Source organism: Gekko japonicus, unplaced genomic scaffold, assembly GCF_001447785.1.
Source record: "Gekko japonicus isolate JY-2015 unplaced genomic scaffold, Gekko_japonicus_V1.1 scaffold1194, whole genome shotgun sequence".
Classification (NCBI taxonomy): Eukaryota; Metazoa; Chordata; class Lepidosauria; order Squamata; family Gekkonidae; genus Gekko; species Gekko japonicus.
Window position 1 is genome coordinate 102,293 of NW_015168683.1, and position 19,332 is coordinate 121,624.

Genomic DNA, 19,332 nt, shown 5'->3' on the forward strand with positions numbered 1-19,332 from the left:
TTTTCACTGGGCCTGGGCTCATTTTGCCTTGACACAAGTATATAGTGTTCCCTGGATCACCTCTGTCCATGTAATTGTTAAACCTCTCAAAGAACTCCAAGAGTTTGGTGAAACAGGAGTGCTCTTTACAGAAACCAAACTGATTCTTTCTCAATCAATAAATAATCTCAACAAATATTATTTATTTATACACTTAATGTTTTATCTACACTTTCTACCAAATTATCTGGAACGGACATAAGTCTCATTAGCCTGTAATTGCCTCAATCTCTTCTGGATCCCTTTTTATAAAGTAACTTGACATTTGCTACCTTCTCTGGAAGGGAGCTGATTTTAGTGAAATGTTATGAATTTTAGCCAGGAGACTGATAATTTCACTTTTGAGTTCCTTAAGAATCCTTGGCTATCTGACTTTGCCTGCCACAGCAGCATTTTACACATTAACAGGATTAGACAAGTCTCCCTTCTAATCTGCATATTAAACAAATAGCTTTCTCTCTTTGTTGTTCAGTCGCACAGTTGAGTCCGACTCTTCGCGACCCATGGACCAGATCACGCCAGGCCTTCTGGTCTTCCGCCGTCCTCTTTGTATTTCCTGATCTTTTGTCATGTAAGAAAGGAAAGCTATGCAGAATTTTAAGGATGCAAAACCCTCAGATCAGGAAAGGCAAACTTTTCACAATTAAGAAGACCTCAAAGAGATCAACATTTCCTATTTGACCAAGGCCCTCCTTCATCATAGCTAACTAACCACAGTAGTAAAGTATGATTTGATCTCAAGGCCATAAACTAAAGTAAAAACAAGTAGATAAAAAGAGTCATGTGGCAATGAAAAAAAAGGCATGGAGGCAAATATGACACAAGACTCTTTAGAGAAGAAATAGTAAAGGACAGAAAATGTCATTTTCAGTCTTATCAATTATTGTTGCTTACAAATTCAGGCAGAAATATCTGAAGTGGGCTCATGCTATTGAAGGTCAAACAAATGCATTGTTGCATTTGCACTAAGTGAGGATAGTATAGTAAATACAATGTTGGGTTTGAATCTGCAGAGCTTGAGTTCATTGCTTAATGTGGTTCTGGATTTACTGGAGGCAGGCTGGAATACAAATAGATTAGGAGACATAGATACATGACAGTTCATTTGAGGTAACTCAACCAAATTGTTAAGGCTCCTGTCCTTCTAAGAGCTCCCAAGCAAGGCAACATTCAGCAAGGATAGTTATTCTCTTTGCAATGCTGTGACAAGTTGCTTTTGAGGAATATCTGTCTTCCTTAGAACTCCAAAGAGTAAGAAAGGATGTGGGTAATGTGAAACTATAAGAATTTTTTTTAAAAAAATTATTCTTCTCACCTTTTCCTTTGTCCTTTTTCATTTTGTATCCCTTTCAATGGTAAAATAAAAATGTTTTAAAAAAGAAAATTTAAACTGCACCATTATGTTGATTTGAAGATAGAAAAGCATCACTGGGGGAAGATAATCTTTCCTTCCAGGCCTTCTCTCTGGTTAACAAACACATTCACGACCCTGAAACTGCAATTAACTAAACTGGGGGAAAGAGACAGGTATAGTGGACCCCCTCCCATGCCACTTAATTGCTACTGGGAGGATTAAATTGGAGCTATAAGGGAGTGTTCTCATCATTTACAGTTTGGAGTTAAGTGTATCATGGTTTATCCTAAAATCCTTAACAAGAGCTATGTTTTTGTCCTTTGTCATTCATGAAAGGTCAGTTTTAAACAAGAAAAGTATTTAATTCTCTCTTATTTGCTATTATGTCAACACTAATATATAGTTAGAACATCTGGTACAAAACAATATACATTTCAATAAACTGATGAGCCTATTCTCCTCAATCAATGTACAATCTATCTTGAGAGAAAAACAGACCAGTCACATTGTTTTCGGAAAAACTGAGCTGGTTTGGCATCAATGCTTTCATGTTGAATGATTTCATAGTTTTTAAAAGAGTTGCACAGAAAACTGCTTCCTGATGTTTGTTTTTCAGTTGAGGGCATATAAATGCATGCAAAAATTATATGTGTCTGTACATTTGTGTGTATTGCCTCACAAGCTGCACGTACATATGCTATTCTAGAAGTGGAAATGTTCTTTTAAACTCCTGAACTACTTTTATGCTGCCATTTTGAGCCACTGGCCATTTCTACCTTAAAGTGGGTTAATATACGACATGATGGCTGCAATAATGATAGCATGCATATACAAATCAGACATCGCAAATCAGATATCAGATAAAGCGGATCATATTCTCTCACTTCACTCAGGTAGCACTCTGTTAATACCGGCTGGCTAAAGATCCTTTTGTGTCAGTGAGATGCAGCGTTCCCTCTAAGCTGAGTTAGTGTGAGCTAGTTCACAGTTTTTTAGCCTCTGGCTCACACATTTTTGTCTTTGCTCAGGAAGGATGGCTCCAGAGCAAACTAATTTATGCAGTAGCCAAATTGCTCACTCACAACTTTAATGCCAGTAGCTCACAAAGTAGAGTTTTTGCTCATAAGACTCCACAGTTTAGAGGGAGCATTGGGAGATGCACCTGGTACTACTGACAGAATATACTGACCTTAGCTAAGCTGGCATGCAATGCAGTTCATGTGATAATTCTCTATCTGGCCTTGGCCACATGCATACACACAGTCACACAGTATGAACCACAGTTGGATGGGGAATATACAACAAACTAGAATACAGATATATTTAATTTACAAAATTAGTGTGAAATAATTACACTGAATGTATCATATTTGAAGATCTGCAGTATTAAGGTCCTTACATAAAATGTGTCGATACATTACAAAAATATTGCTATGCATTCACACACACACACGCACACACAAACCCTCTGCAGAAAGTTGTTATTAGTAGCCACTACAAAAAAAGTACTTCAGTTATACCCACTGTGAAGGATAGGAGGAAATGTTCAAATGTAGAAGGAAAATACAGTGAACCAGTCCTTCAGCATGCACCACACAGGTTTATTCTGAAAAGCTGTTGGGATATTTGCAAGTTCTTTCCCTGATGTCATGAAAGACTTAACCTGTTTGTATATGCTAATAGTTAGCTGAGAACCAATGAGCTGTTGTGTATGTAATTCCTGCGCTAGAAGGGAAAGTCTTATTCATAATGAAGTGACCTTTAACCTGGTCGTTAGTTAATCAATAATTTGGTGATGTTACCTGAGATTTTGCACATGGGCATTTGGGGGCTTCTTCTTTCTCCTTTTGTTCTAAGATCAGATGTGAGAATCCATGATGCAGTAACTACAAAGATTTAGCTAGTTAGTGAGACTGTTTATTGTTTTTATCCTCTCATGTAACCTTTCCTAATTTTCTCAGTAAACTTTCTTTTAGCTAACTTACACGTGTGGGCTACATCATTGCTTTACTCTGCTAAATATCCAACAAAAGTCAAGATCTTATTACATTTTCCAGACCAGTGCCTAGATAAGGTAAGGGACTTGTTGAGGAGCAATAAGCTGAAATTTAGTCCAGACAAGCCTGAGGTGCTGTTGGTCGGTGGACTGGGAGACAGCCTGCTCTGGATAAAGTATCACTCCCCTTGAAGGAACAAGTTCACAGATTAGTGGTGAACTTAGATCCTGATTTAATGTTGCCGTTCTGCAGAAATCCTCCATGGGATACAAGCCTTACAGATGAAGAGGCAAATCTCTACCATAGCACATAGCGCCTTTCCCCACCTTGGCTGTTTTGTCAGCTGTGGCCTTTCCTTGTGAAGCAGGATCCAGTCACAATAATCCATGTACTAATCACCTCCACATTAAATTGTGCTCTATGTGGAGCTGCTGCCTTCAGAAGCTTCAACTAGTTCAGAACATGGCTGTTCAATTATTGGTTGGGGTTAGTTATTTTCAACATAACCCAATGTTAAAGGCTTTCCACTGATCACATTGTTTCCAAGCTCTATATGATCTAGGATCAGGATACTTAATGGACCACCTCACTCCACATTGTCCTGAACACATGAAGATGCCTTACACTGAATTACTGTTGGTCCATCAAGGTCAGTATTGCCCTCTTAGACTGGCAGTGGCTCTCCAGGGATTCAGGCAGAGATTTTTCACATCAACCAATACTGATTTTTTTTTTTTTATGAGAGATACCACAGATTGAATCTGGGACATGCTGCATGCCAAGCAGATGCTCTACCACTGAGCTACAGCCCCTTCCCACAAGTTAGATCTCATTCGTCCCCACAAAATCTCCCTCTTGATCAGGCCAATTTCTCCCTTCCCCTTCTTCCTAACTGGTACTCAGCTGCAGTCAGCCTTACAGCTCTTCTGGAAAACATTCTATCCTCAAGAGGCTGGTGTGACAGACCACACTTTTTAAAAGCTTAGAAGTGCTGTACAAACAAACAGGACTATGAAGGGTTAATTCTTCACAGAAACAGAGAGCCTTGAGTGACAGGCTGCTCCAAGCAATTATTGGTTAGCATCAGCTGAGCAGAGAAAGTCTTAAGAGACCTGCATGTTGAGATTTCTGCCTTGACTGAATGCAATCTGATTCAGCCTTAGCTGATAGCAGTTTAACACAGACAGGAAAACTGGGAGGAAGTTGGCAAGAAAGTTTGGGAGGTAGAAGGAGACTCCCATTTGGGCCAAAGAAAGGGGATAGATCTTCTAGAGTGAGAACAAAATTCTCAGGCCCCAGGTCATTCAGTGAGCTTCAATGGCAGGGTAGGGATTCGAACCTGGGTTTCCCGGATAGTAGTATGAAAATGCATTGAAAGGGAAATCATTGGAAAGGCATTCAGCTACATACAGCATGGTGCTGGCTTCAGTGGCCCTAAAGCTGAATCCCCCCCCAAAAAAAAAAAATTTGTACCCCTGGGGCTCCCATTGGTGACTCTGGATGGAGGAACAGAGGAGGAACCCAGGAAGAATCCACATTTGTGCACAAGTGGTAGGATACTGCCCAATGATTATATTGAAGGCTTCAGTTTACCATTACATGAGCAATTTGCTAAGAACCCATGACTATTACATCCTGATCACAATTATATATTATGTACACATATTTATGCGTTATATAAAGTGGAGGGCATCAGAAAATGGTGGTGGATGCACAAGTACCAACAACATTTTACAGGTACATGGATGTGACTGAATGGAAGCACCCAGTCTGGGCCAGTGATATCACTGAACTGCAGGCTGTGGAAGGTCGGTAGTTCAGCAGTTCGAGACCCGAGTTGCCGCATGACAGAGTGAGCTCCCGTCTCTAGTTCCAGCTTCTGCCAACCTAGCAGTTCGAAAGCAAGAAATTGCAAGTAGGTAAATAGGTACCACTTCAGTGGGAAGGTAACAGTGTTCCATGCGCCTTGGTGTTTAATCATACCGGCCACATGACCACGGAAATGTCTTCGGACAGCGCTGGCTCTTCGGCTTTGAAACAGAGATGAGCACCGCAACCCTAGAGTCGGATTCGACTTGCTTTCAAGCAAGGGAACCTTTACCTTTACACTAAACAAAACAAAAATGTCTTCATCTGCTGGCAGAAGACAACTGTTGAGGGCGACAAATTTCCCTGGCAAGGGAGTTCCAAAGTTTGGGTGTTGTGACCGAGAAGCCCTTTTATGGGTTGCCAAACTATGATGGCCCAGTCCACTTCCCTCCCTCAGAGACAAGACTATCCCTCCATTTTAATTTCTCTTTACTGACTGAGCCACCCTAGTAATGTGTTATCTTCTTTGCTGAAGAACTCTGGCTGTCTGGCACTCGGTCACAGTACGATATTTTGGCTGTTGGCTCAGCCTAGGAACCTGAGGGAAGGATTAGGAGCCTGCTTTAACTTAAGCAACTTAAATGGCACTCGAGACTTTCGAAATTCAAAAATAACAAAATATTTTATTTAACATAGAGGGGAAAGGTCAGGTGAAATCAGGAGTTGAAATTTCTGAGGTAAAATCAGTACATGCACAGACTTTAGTTCTTATGTTTCAGGTTAACGAGAGTTTCTTAAACTTTTCACTGTGACCTAAATCTTTATGTTGAGAGGATTTTGTTCCAGTATTTCCCCCCAAACACTCCAGTACACTTTCTTCGAGTATTCTCTGACTCTTTTGGATTCCAGAAGGCTGGTACCCTCTCTCCAGTTCCCAAACCCCTTCTCTTGAAACACCAGTACTCATCTTGAGTTTTTAACTGACTCTTAGGGTCTCTAAAGGAAGTTTCTAACCACACCAGACCAGGGAAAACATGGTTGCACTTACCTGTAACTGATGTTCATCGAGTGTCTTCTGTGCTGGCACACATGGGACTGCCGGAAGGCAGGCCTGCCGCGGAAGAACATTCCAAGAGCTTCCTCAATCCTGTAAGAATTGAGTCCCCCCTCCCCTCGGAGAGAATTGTGAAATGAGCCATTTCCCGCCCATTTGGTCATGTGACGAGGGAAGGGGGAGGCACCTCTCTCTCTCAGTCCTAACCTGCCGCCGTGGAAAATACAAGTCGTCCACAGCGGGGAAGGAGGGAGGGATGTGTGCCAGCACAGAAGACACTCGATGAACATCAGTTACAGGTAAGTGCAACCATGTTTTCATCTTCGTGTCTTCTGTGCAGTCCCACATGGGAGTCTAGCAAGCTACACAAGACTCGGAGGCGGGTGTGGGCGAACAGTCTATTTAAGTAACGATTGTAACACTGCTGCACCCACAGATGCGTCAGCTTTAGAATCAACATCGATTGAATAGTGTTGAATGAAAGTCTAAGACGAAGACCAAGTAGCTGCTTTACATATGTGAGAAATATTGATAGACGCCGCGAAGGCAGTCGAGGTAGTTTGTGCCCTCGTAGAGTGGGCTCGGACTGGAAAGGGACAGGGGAGACCTGCAGAGGCATAACTGCTATGAATGGCTGAAACAATCCATCTGGAGATGGATTGCCTCGAGGCCGTCTGTCCCTTTTTGGGACCAGTGCAACAAACAAACAAACAAACTGTGGACCTGAACACCGACGTGCGTATCAAGTAAAACAATAACGCTCGTCTGAGATCCAAAGTATGTAACTCCTTATCTACTTCGGAAACTGGACTGGGGAAGAAGTAGGGAGGACTATGTCCTGTGAAGTATGGAACGCAGTAGGCACCTTTGGCCGGAAATCTGCGCTTGGCCGTAGCATCACCTTATCAGGGTGAAATTCTAAACATGGGGAATCCATTCGAAGGGCTTGTAATTCCCCAACTCTACGAGCCTAAATAATGGCGACCAAAAAAATGACCTTGTGTGTCAAATGAACTAATGCACTCTTATCCAGTGGCTCAAACGGAGCCGCCATCATCTGTGTTAACACCAATTTGAGATCCCATTGAGGGAAGGGAGGCCGTACTACAGGGAATTTGATGTACAATCGCCTTAGAAACCGTTTCGATAAGGCATTGGAAAATATCGGCTTGGATTCAATTCCCAAGTGGAAAGCCGATATGGCCGCAAAGTGAACCTTAATGGACGAAGGGGAAAGACCTTGGTCAATTAGTGTCAGGAGGTACTCAAAGATCTCCATCAAAGGACAAGTGTCCGGGCGAATCTTACGGTCTTGCGCCCAAATAGTAAATCGACACCATTTGGCCTTATAGGACTTTCCGGTGGAGGGTTTACGGGAAGCCAGTAGTATTTCCGTTACCTGATCAGAACAAGTATCTACGTGGAAATGAATGCGTGTAGATTTAGGGTGTGGGGGGCAGGGTGGCGAGTATGACCGATCCGTAGCAAGTCTGGAACTTGCAGCAATGGGTACCTTTCGTTCCCTGTTAGCGTTAGCAGCAGCGGGAACCAAGGCCGACGGGGCCATAGCGGAGCTATCAGTATGCACGCTGATCTGTCGTGTGCTAGTTTTGTCGACACTCTCGGTAAGAGGGGAAGAGGCGGAAAAGTATAAAAAGTCCATCTGAGGAGGAATGTATCCCCCAGACAGTTGTCCCCCTTTTGTGACCTGGCACAGAACAACAGGCACCTTGCGTCTGCCGTCAAGGCAAAGAGGTCTACCTCCGGCCAACCCCACCTCTGGAATATGGGGATCAGGTACGTGAACGGAATGGACCACTCGTGGACCATGAGAGCTGTTCTGCTGAGTATGTCTGCTAGGCTGTTTTGAGAGCCCGGAATGTGAACCACTGAGAGGTGGAATCCCTGTTCGAATCGCTAATTCCCAAATGAGCGAAGCTTCCTTGCATAGGGAAAGGGAACCTGTACCACCCTGCTTGTTGACGTAAAACATCGCGACTGTATTGTCCATAATTATTTGAATAGACTTCCCAAGGCCGGAATCTGCAAGAGAGAGAAGGGCGTATCTTACCGCTCTAAACTCAAGTCTGTTGATATGAAATTTAGACTCCGTGGGGGACCATAGGCCCTTCACCTGTATGGACCCAGAGTGCGCTCCCCAGCCCTCTAAGGAGGCATCCGTAAACACATGTGTGTCAGGAAGACTGGGCGCCAACGGAAACCCCCGCACCACGTTCCCCCATGTCATCCACCATCGTAGGGAGGACAGGATCTGCCTAGGGATGGAGAGGAAAACCTACTGAGAATCCCGTTCCGAGTTAAACCTTCGCAAAAACCAATTCTGCAAAGGTCTCAAGCAGAGCCTGGCGTGCATGAACGTGGAGGTAATGGAAACCTTGAGACCTAAGAGCCTCTGAATGAATAGGGTCCTCTGATGTCTCTTGTGGAAGAAAGAGTAAACCAGGGATTGTATAGCTCTGGTCCTGTCTTCAGGTAGAAATGCTCTATGAGCTATTGAGTGTATCCTAGCCCCTATGAACAGGATAGATTGAACGGGGGAAAGTTTAGACCTCTTCAAATTGACCACAATTCCCAATGACTGGAGAGTATTGATGGTGAAATGAACCTGGGTTAGCAACCGCTCACTGGAATCTGCTACTAGCGACCAATCGATCTCTAAAGCCAAGGCCTCGTCTTGTCTATGCGAGGTAGGGACCTCGAAGGATACAGGAGGGGTATCTTTATACTCCAGAAAGCAACCAAACTTTATTATGCTTAACACCCACGTATCCGAACAAACCATAGACCATTGACTGAAAAAACGTGCCAAACGGGCCTTGAAGAGAGGGGGAACACCTCATTGTGAACTCCTACCCCTGGAGAATGATCCCCTAGGGGAGTGAGACTGTCTACCTCGTTGTACGGGTTGTTGACATTTTGGGGGGAAAGGATGCTGGAAAGACCCCCTAAATGGTTGGGAGGCAGGCGAGAAGCGACACCCTCTGACTGCGGTTAGGTACTGAAAGTGTCTAGGTACTGAAAGTATCTAGTTTTCGTAGATTGAGGCTGTTGTTGCGTAGTTAAACCTAATGACTTAGCTGTCAGCTAGTCCTTCGCACTTTCTCTAAAACCTCGTCAGCCTGTTCGCTAAAGAGGAGTTTACCCTCAAAAGGCAATCCTCAATTCGCGCCCTCGTATCTGGGGGAAGGGCGGATGAGCGTAACCATGAGTGCCTACGCAGGACTACGGCCAATGCTATAACCTTGCTCGCAGCGTCAGCTGCATGTCTGGAAGCATTGAGCTCATGTCTGGCTAGGCGAGCTCCCTCTGTATGAATTAGCTTGGCCTGCTCCTTCTTGTTATCTGGAAGGTCAGCCAGTAATGGGGCTAACTGATCCCATAACGTAACTTGGTACCTGGCCATAATAGCCTTAAAATTAGCTATTCTTAGTGTCAGAGCTCCAGACGAATAGAGCTTTCTCCCTAAAGCATCTAACTTTCTGCCCTCTTTGTCTAGAGGAGAAGACTCGGTCCTCCCGTCTGTTTAGAGGGAATTACCTCCGCCACCATCGAATTGGGTTGGGGATGGTGATATAGGAAGAAACCATCATCCTCTGTTATTTTATAGAGGTTCTCTATCTTTCGATCAGATCCTGCAACCGAAGCCGGACGAGCCCAGTTATTGCAGGTAATTTCCCTTATCCCCTTAACCAAAGGAATAGCCACTGGGCCCACATCAGAGGCATATAAAATCACCGACACGGGATCTTCCTCTAAAGGTTTGGGAGAGACAAATTCTATTTCAAGGGCTTTAACCATTCGCAGAAGCTGCTCTGAATAGCCCTTCAATTCCTCAGTCAGAGAAATTGGGGTAGGATCCCCTACTGCCTCCTCAGGCGACGGGATCAAGGTGTGTTCCGATTCGGAATCAGAGCCGTCGCTCGAGGCCTGTCCCTCTGACTGAGCAACGTCCAATTGTCCCACAGGAGACCTGGCACCGGCAAGGGACTTTGACGTGGAAAGGTCTCGACGTCGATGTGGATCTCGACTTGGACTCCGACGACTCTGAGATGCAGCAGGCTTTTGGCACCAAGGTGGCACCCACCAGGGGGGAACTTGTTCCCAATCGACAGGGTAGCCCCACGGATGAACGTCCCATCCTTGGCTGCCCGAAGAACCAGATCTGGAAGACTTCCTGGACGAATGAAGACTGATGACGTCCGCATCACCCACAACCGGGGACTCTCATCGACGTTGATGTACGACGTCAGAGCTCGACGTCGAGGAACGTTGACGTCGAGAAGCTGGACTACGACGTCGAGTCGATCGGGAGCGTCTCGACGTCGATGGAGCTGGAGTCGAAGGAACGTACTTCTTCGACGTCGAAGCTGCGACTGCGCCGATCGCCGACGTCACTGCGGTTGCCGAAGGCTCCGACGTTGAGCGCAACGGCGATGCCGGTAAGTTTGCCTCAGTTCCCATCGGGGACACAGTAGAGGACTTAGATAGGAAAACGGACTTCTTCGACGTCGAAGCTGCGACTGCGCCGATCGCCGACGTCACTGCGGTTGCCGAAGGCTCCGACGTTGAGCGCAACGGCGATGCCGGTAAGTTTGCCTCAGTTCCCATCGGGGACACAGTAGAGGACTTAGATAGGAAAACGGACTTCTTCGACGTCGAAGCTGCGACTGCGCCGATCGCCGACGTCACTGCGGTTGCCGAAGGCTCCGACGTTGAGCGCAACGGCGATGCCGGTAAGTTTGCCTCAGTTCCCATCGGGGACACAGTAGAGGACTTAGATTTGCCCGTTTTTGCCTTTTTCTGAGGCGGTTGGGCAGATACGGACCTTTTCCGGCTCCTCCCTGCCGAGACCTGCTTCGGCTTTTGGGATTTTAAAGGGCCCTTGACGACGTCGGTAGTGAGATTCGACAGGGAGGGAGTACTAGTGTCACCAGACAAGGCCTGCTCCCAAAGGGCTGCTTTCAACTTTAATGCTCTCTCCTGCTCGGTTCTCGGGCTTACCATACCACAGATTTCGCAGGAGGTTGTGTTGTGGCCCTCTCCCAGACACAGGAGGCATTTTAGATGGTCATCTGTAGTAGCCATCTTTGACCCACAAGCCTGGCATTTCTTGAAGAGAGCCATGGAGATGAGATCTCCAGAGAAAAGATGGTAAAAAAAGAAAAAAACTGAATTTTGTTTAAACCTGAGGTAAAAGAACAGTAGCTCTGGAAAATATGTCCTTTCCTCACGGCGGCAAAAAAAGGACTGAGAGAGAGAGGTGCCTCCCCCTCCCCTCGCCACATGACCAAATGGGCGGGAAATGGCTCATTTCACAATTCTCTCCGAGGGGAGGGGGGACTCAATTCTTACAGGATTGAGGAAGCTCTTGGAATTTTCTTCCGCGGCAGGCCTGCCTTCCGGCAGTCCCATGTGGGACTGCACAGAAGACACGAAGATGAACTCTGCATTCTTCAGAGCTAACTCACTGTTTGACTGGGTAGGGAACTTTCTTCTCTCTGCAGAAGATCTATCCCCTTTTCTCGGCCCAACTAAGAGTCTCTGTCTAGCTACCCACTCGTCTGTGTCAACTTTCCCCAGATCTCCTGTTTGTGTTAAACTGTCCTCTGTCAGGGTTGAATTCAGAATGAAAATCTCCTCCTCAGCATTCAGCTCTAAAGTCTCCCTCCGCTCAACTGATGCTAACCAATCAGATCTCTTGGAACAGCCTGTAATTTAAGGCTCTCTGGCTCTGTGAAGAATTAACACTTCATATTCCTTTACCTGTTTGTACAGCACTTATTAGCTTTTTAAAAGTGCAGTCTGTAACACACCCATCTACCTCAGACGGTGGGGGCATCTGATGATGACTAGAGGGGATGGGTAGGTTCATTTTTATGATCATAATTGCACAGTTTTGTGGTAAACATAATGCTATGTTAAGTGCTATGTGCAATGACCATTTTAAATCTGCTACCAGCTAGCTACAGGGAAGCAATGACTAAGAAGCACTAACTGTGCGTTGTCTCCAAAGGATATAAGAAGACTGTAACTATGTTTAGGATTGTACTGCAAAAGGTTTTGGTGTTGATGCAGTTAGAGTACTACAACGGCCCCACTCAGTAAGGTAAGCTGAGTAATGTTAAGGGCAGGCAAACCAGTATGTTTCATGACTGTGATTTGAATCTAAGCCATATGCAACACACAACCCATACACAATTCAGATGCAATTCCCCCAGAGGCCATTAAAGTGATTCCGGAATGGTGGGCGTCCTTCTTAGCAGTTCTATTTACTGCTATAGACAAGACAGGAATAATACCTGAAGCATGGACCAATGCTATTATCGTTCCAATTTTTAAAAAAGGTGACTGTAGATCACCTAGTAATTATAGGCCCATTAGCCTGATTTCCATACTAGGGAAACTCTATGCAAGCCACTTGGCGTCTAAACTTAAGGCCTGGATGGCTGAACAAAAAATCCTAGGTATAGAACAAGCAGGATTTTGCCAGGGGAAGTCAACTCTGGATCACTGTATTGTGCTAAGTCACTTAGTGAATAAATACAAAAAAGGGAAAGGGTCCAAGTTGTATGCTGCCTTCCTGGATCTGAAGAGTGCTTTTGATACTGTCTCAAGGGAGCTTCTATGGAAGAAGTTAAGTCTGTTGGGAATTGAAATGAGATTGCTCCTGTTGATTAAGAAATTATATACAGATACCACTTGCCAAGTAAGAGGCTCTAGGGATGGTGATTTAACCCCGAAAATTTCCATCAAAATAGGGGTTAAGCAGGGCTGTGTATTGGCTCCCCTCCTTTTTAATCTTTTCTTAAATGATTTGGCCACGGGGTTAGAGAGGATTGATGGTCACAGCCCAATTATGAGCTCGCGACCGGTGCCCCTGCTATTGTTTGCAGACGATGCTGTAGTTCTTTCTAGGTCTGAAGTAGGGATAAAGAGACTGTTGGCACATTTTATAGAATATTGTGAGCTGAACGGATTATCTGTGAATTTTGACAAAACTAAAATAATGGTGTTCGGAGATTCCTGGAAACCCATCAACTGGCGTGTTAAGGGTAACACCATTGAACAGGTGAAGTGTTTTAAATATTTGGGAATTAACTTTCATCATAGTGCAAGGTGGGTAGCCCACAGATCAGAAGTAATTAAATCTGCGAACAGCTGTGTGCTAGCAATAACCCGTTTCTTTTTTACCAAGGGTAACCAGTATGTTCCTGCGGCCCTAAAAGTGTTTCAGCACAAAATTGGAGCGAAGCTTCTTTATGGGGTGCCCATTTGGATCACAGCTTTTAACAAAATGGTAGAACAACTCCAATCCAATTTTGTGAGGAAAATATTAGGGTTGCCCCTGTGTGTTTCCTACGCCGCTATTTGTTTGGAAGTCAATATGATACGCTTGGAAACAAGGGCTTGGATAATTACCTTCAGATTTTGGCTACGTTTGCACTTTAGGAACTGTCCCAATAGCCTTATTACATATCTGTTGGAAGAGTCTCATTGCTCTGAGTGGTTTGCTGCTATAGAAAGGAAAATCGTCTCAATAGGGTTATGCGTGAATGATATGATGTCCTTATCTGAAGCACACATCTTTGCCCTGCTCAAACAGAGATTAATTGATATTGAGATGCAAGAGCTTAGAGCCTTGGCTTCTGGTAGATGCTCCCCTTTAAGATGGGCACGTTTTCCGATCAACACCCCTGCACAATACTTATTGGATTTGACTTCTCCACAGTTGCGTAGAGCATTTATGCTGGCCCGCTTTAACGTGCTCCCCTCTGCGGTTTTAGCAGGAAGATTTAAGAAAATCCCCTACTCTGTTAGGTTTTGTGATTGTGATTCAGAGGAGATTGAAACAATCGAACACGTATTCCTCCACTGTAGTTTGTATGATGACATTCGGGCAGTCTATCTAGAAGCCATACTTAAGAAAGATGTCAAACAATCAGATGACAGAATGTTGTACCGTTTATTGGCTTCACAAAATACAGTGGTTATTGAAGCGGTGGCTAATTTCTGTAACTGCCTTATAATGAGGAAGTTATGTGTTTAACAATGAACTGAAGGGTGACTGTTTATGACTCTGATCCATGCCAATAAAGGTTTTGAATTGAATTGAATTCATATGCAGTATGGTTTTGAAATAGTTTACTAGCTGTAAATAACCCAGGTGAAATGCATTATGTGAACAAAAATTAAAATAAGAAAAATTAAATTGACCAAATAGAACTGAGACATATCTGACCAGAATGCAATCTCTATACTCTCCTTAGTTTGCAGTAAAAATAGTGACTTTAGCGGAAGTATTCAGAAACTCTTTTTTAATGAGGGTGACGACAAAATGAATCTCATAGTATGAAATGTGCCGTGTTACACTACCGAAAGAGACAGCAGCAAGATTTATATATGCCAAGTGTGAATTAAGAATTACTAAATATTTTTATTTGCTTTTATGATATCAGCCTGTCTCATACATAACTAACCAAGTCAAACCACAAGATTACATAAAGATCCTATAACAACACTTGTCTTTACCATCAGCAGAGTAATACATATGTCAAATTACAAATGTAATTTGTAATGTGAATTAAGAATTACAAATGGCACAGACTACTCTTTCATGTACCGTTTGGTTTTGTTCCAGTTAAAATGTTTCATCATTAAAGTTTGCAATTACACTGTCAAGAGTAAAGATTTTGCAACAGCAATAATTACAGTATATCATTAATAAGAATCAGGGTTTTTTGGAAAGAAGTTGTATTCAGTTCTTACACCATTACTTCTCTAGATCATGTTTCCTTTAATAAAAGGATTTAAAATATTCCACAACAAATGCTGTCTAATCAAAATGTAAATGCTTATTATACTTTAGATATTGCTTCTTACTTCTTGGCATGCTGAAAACCAGTAAGACTAAATGCCAAGTATAATGAAACCTAAATAGCTAATATTAAAGATAACAAAACATTATTCATGGGCATCATATATGAAAAAATGTTTAATTTTTTAAACACAACAACCTAAAATCCTGATACGTATCTGACAATTCAGGTTATTCTCTTCCTGCCAATAATAATATTTCTTTAGGTATTTCTGTTATAGCTGTTTCTATCACAAACACTGTAACACTGTGTCTTCTTTTCACTAGTATGCTCTCCCTGCTGCACATACACATGATTACTAGTCCTCTATGTAAGCTTGCTGGTCCTTCTTTGTGAAAGCCAGTTATGTATAAAGAAGTCCAAAATGTTACTTTGATTCCAGGTCCAAAATCCACTTGGCCTGCTGTTAAGGGGTCACACAATGGCCTCTGTCCTTAAAAGATTTCTGTCTTTTGAGTCCTATTAATGCATTATTGCAAGCACAAAGTACTTATAATTGAATGATATGAAGCATGCACAAGAGATAAACCAGAATAGTTTAATGCCAAATCAAAGCCAAAACTTGGTAAATGGCCTTTTAAAAAAATCCCTAGTACTACAAAGCATATTTATGTGGAAAATTATGTACTACTGATAATTAAGTGAATAGGCAACGATGAACCAGTATTGGTGAGAGACAATGTTTTAATACAAGTATTTCTTCTAAATTGAGTTCTCCAGATGCTGCCACCAGGGGAAAAGAGCTTTTTAGTAGCCAGTAAAAAAACAATAACTCATATTTTCAAATCCATCCAAAACTATTTACAGCCAGTTCTAAATAAATTGTGATGACTTCAGTACTAAAAATTCCACTGTCTGGGAAACTCATGTGTTAATTTCCCTACTGGCCATTAGGATGGCCAGCAAACTTCCTCTGGCTGCAGTGAAACTTTAATGGAAAAGACAATTTTTAAACTTACACTGGCCAAAAAGAGCATCTAATTGATACATTCAAATAACTTTCCTCTTGCAACTAATATTGACTGCCTACTTGTTAATCTTCTGTTTTGTCAAGATATAATCTTTGGTATGAACTATCCGAAATATAGTTATGCTTTTTCTGGAGGCAATTATGTATACCGTTTCATTTTCCAAAAGTGTTATAGGTCAAACAAATTTGAATTGTCACTTTATTAGTATACCGAGGGAAGCTACACTTATGATGGAGATGTGGAGGAAAAGGAAGCACATATTTTATGCTTCCTGTTTCATTTCTGCCACTTTCAAAACCATGCTTTAGGAGCAAAATTTTTGTTTTGGTTATAACAGAAGTGTGGTGACTTGACATCCGAATGAGACAGTTATATTCAAGAAGTATGAGGTTATCTCCATTATGTTCAGATTTGCACCTTTAGTTTCATGAATTCAAAATTAATTTCAGCAAATTAATTCCCAATCTGAAAGTAACTTCTCAAGTTTACTGGGATGATCAGAGAAATATAAGGCATCCCATAGATTAGCACAGGTTATAAAAAAGTAGAATCATATTGTAAAATAAATGGGTTTAGTGCAATGTGTGAAGAGCTGCACTGTACATTGCCCAGAAAAAAACTCCAGAGGAAGTAAAAGACATAAATGCCTCCCTAAGTTTTCAGCAAGGGGGGGCCTTGCATATTTCTTTTTCAAAAGCACGTGTGAGCTATTTTTGCATCAAAATCACCTGCATCAAGAGCACATACATCTCCCTACAGATGCATTAACTTCTCCTTTGCACAAGGAACACAAGTACTATAGACAACTTTGAAGTCACTTGCACGACTTTTGTACTCTTCAGGTAATGGCCAAAACCACCATAAGATTTGACAGCTTACTATCTCAATGGATACATATCTGATTATCAAGAACTATGTATTACTACCACATTCACTTCATATATATAACAGGATCATTAAATGGAGACTAGTTTGAACTTTTGATAAAGTGTGGGTGCACACAAAAGCTCATACCTTGAATAAACCTTTGTTGGTCTTAAAGGTGACATTGGACTCTAAAGTAGTTTGAACACAGTGGGGCTTATTTTGGAGGGTCAGACTAAATAGGACACTGAAAGACTGGTGAACAAACCTTGCAACATCTTATCTAGTTTGAATGAAAATACATAATACTGTTCTACATGACAAATATAGGTGTACATTGAATAAGAGAAAATGAGAAAACATAATGAAAAAAATATAACATTATCTGATTAACATTTATTCTTATAAATAAGAAACAAGCAAAAAATACCTGGGGAGATGAAGGACTAAAAGCCACATTGATTACAGACTCTGAGTGTCCTGTCAACTTATGGGAATAGGTGCTTGAATGAATTTCATAGATATAAGCCTGAAAGACAAAAGACATGTATGTCAGTCAGAGATGTCAATAGCATGCAATGGAATTAGAGATGTGAAGCCCCACCCAGGGGGGTGGGGAAATTTTTTGGGGAAACTTTTCTTTCTGTTTCTTTAGGCCCTTTTTTCAATTTTCCGGATGAAAAAAATGGAAATTTTGAGGACTACTGAAAAAACCCTCCTATGAAATATTTTCTCTTTTAGAATGAGTGAAATGCTTTTGAAGACAAGTTGGGCACACTGTAAACATATATAGCTCTTAAATCCAAAGTGCATTTCTGCACCTAGAAGGGTACCAAATCTTCTTGTGGGGAACATGCAGAGTTTTCATTGCTTCTCAACAGTTGTATGCCTTCTGTTGTCCTTTTGAATTAACATGGATGACCTTTTCATCTCTCCCTCAAACCACTGTGACATGTTTACCCACAGACTGGTTAAAAAGTAGCTTATTCCCTCCCTTATTCCAGAAACTGCACCAAAGCCTCAGAGGAAAACGGACAGTTTCATTGAGAACTTAGCTTGCTCTAAACAGATAAAAATTAAGGTACATGTGCTAAGATAGCATAGATAGCTGCCCTCAGCCTGCTTCAGTGGGGAGAGTGGGGTTTAAATTGAATAAATAAATAAATAAATTAGCTTGCAGTTTTCTCTCAAGTATTGAGTATATTTACAGTTCTGCTTATACAAAATTAAGGCATGTATAACTTTTAAATTCCATAAATATGTCAAATAGTGCAACTGTATATGCTAAATTATAAATTATGCATTTTATGTTGTTATAGCAGAAAAATTAGTTTAGGTATGATTGGACAGTAAGCATTGCATATACTTCCCCCCAAATTTCCACTTTTTCCCTAGAAAAAATCCCCCCCCCCATGGTTTCAAAAATTCCAGAACTTTTACATGTCTAAATAAAATTATAACTTTAGGGAGAGGCATTGTCTGGCTACTAAAAAGTTTTAACTGAAAAAAGTATTTTAAACTCATTCACCAAACATCAGTTATAATGTACTCTGGATATTATATTTCTATTTAACTAACTGCAGAAACATTCAGCTGTTTTACACAGTATGGTTTTTACAACATAAACATTTCTTAACCACCCACCTCTAAGGTATCAGTAGCTTACAATTCATACAAAGACTTTAAAACAAGAATAGCTGAAAATATATCAAACAATGTAGCTCAAATATACTAAAAACTGGATTACTAAAATACCACACACACCCCGCTAAACCCAAACAATTAATCAGTAGGGTTGCCAGCTCCAGGTTGGAAAATACCTGGAGATTTGGGGGCTGGAGCCTGAGGAGGGTGCAGTTTGGGGAGGGGAGGGACCTCAACAGGCTACAATGTTCACCCTCCAATGCAGCCATTTTCTCCAGGGGAACTGAGCTCTATCATCTAGAGATCAGGTGTAATAGCAGGAGATCTCCAGATCCCACCTGGAGGTTGGCAGCAGTGTTCCCTCTAAGCTGAGTTAGTGTGAGCTAGCTCACAGTTTTTTAGCCTCTGGCTCACACATTTTTGTCTCAGCTCAGGAAGGAGGGCTCCAGAGCAAACTAATTTATGCAGCAGCCAAAGCTCCTGCTCACAACTTTAATGCCAGTAGCTCACAAGGTGGAATTTTTGCTCACAGGGCTCCATAGCTTAGAGGGAACATTGGTTGGCAGCCCTACAAATCAGAGAAAAAAAAACAATTTCACTACTTCATCCTGCCCAGTAAAACCTTCCTATATAAATAGGTTTTGCAGGGACTTCCGGTTTATGGCGACACGCTGGCGGATGAATCTCCCGGACCTCCTGGGGA

General features: G+C 42.3%; 1 protein-coding gene across 1 annotated transcript in view; it reads right to left on the reverse strand.

Annotated features, from left to right (window-relative positions):
• Positions 1 to 19,332, reverse strand: part of WDR27 (WD repeat domain 27) — a 147,300-nt gene that overhangs the window by 20,215 nt on the left and 107,753 nt on the right. The window contains exon 24 of the mRNA XM_015415401.1: positions 17,416 to 17,514. Coding sequence (XP_015270887.1) covers positions 17,416 to 17,514 — 99 coding nt within the window. The remainder of the gene's footprint in view (positions 1 to 17,415; positions 17,515 to 19,332) is intronic.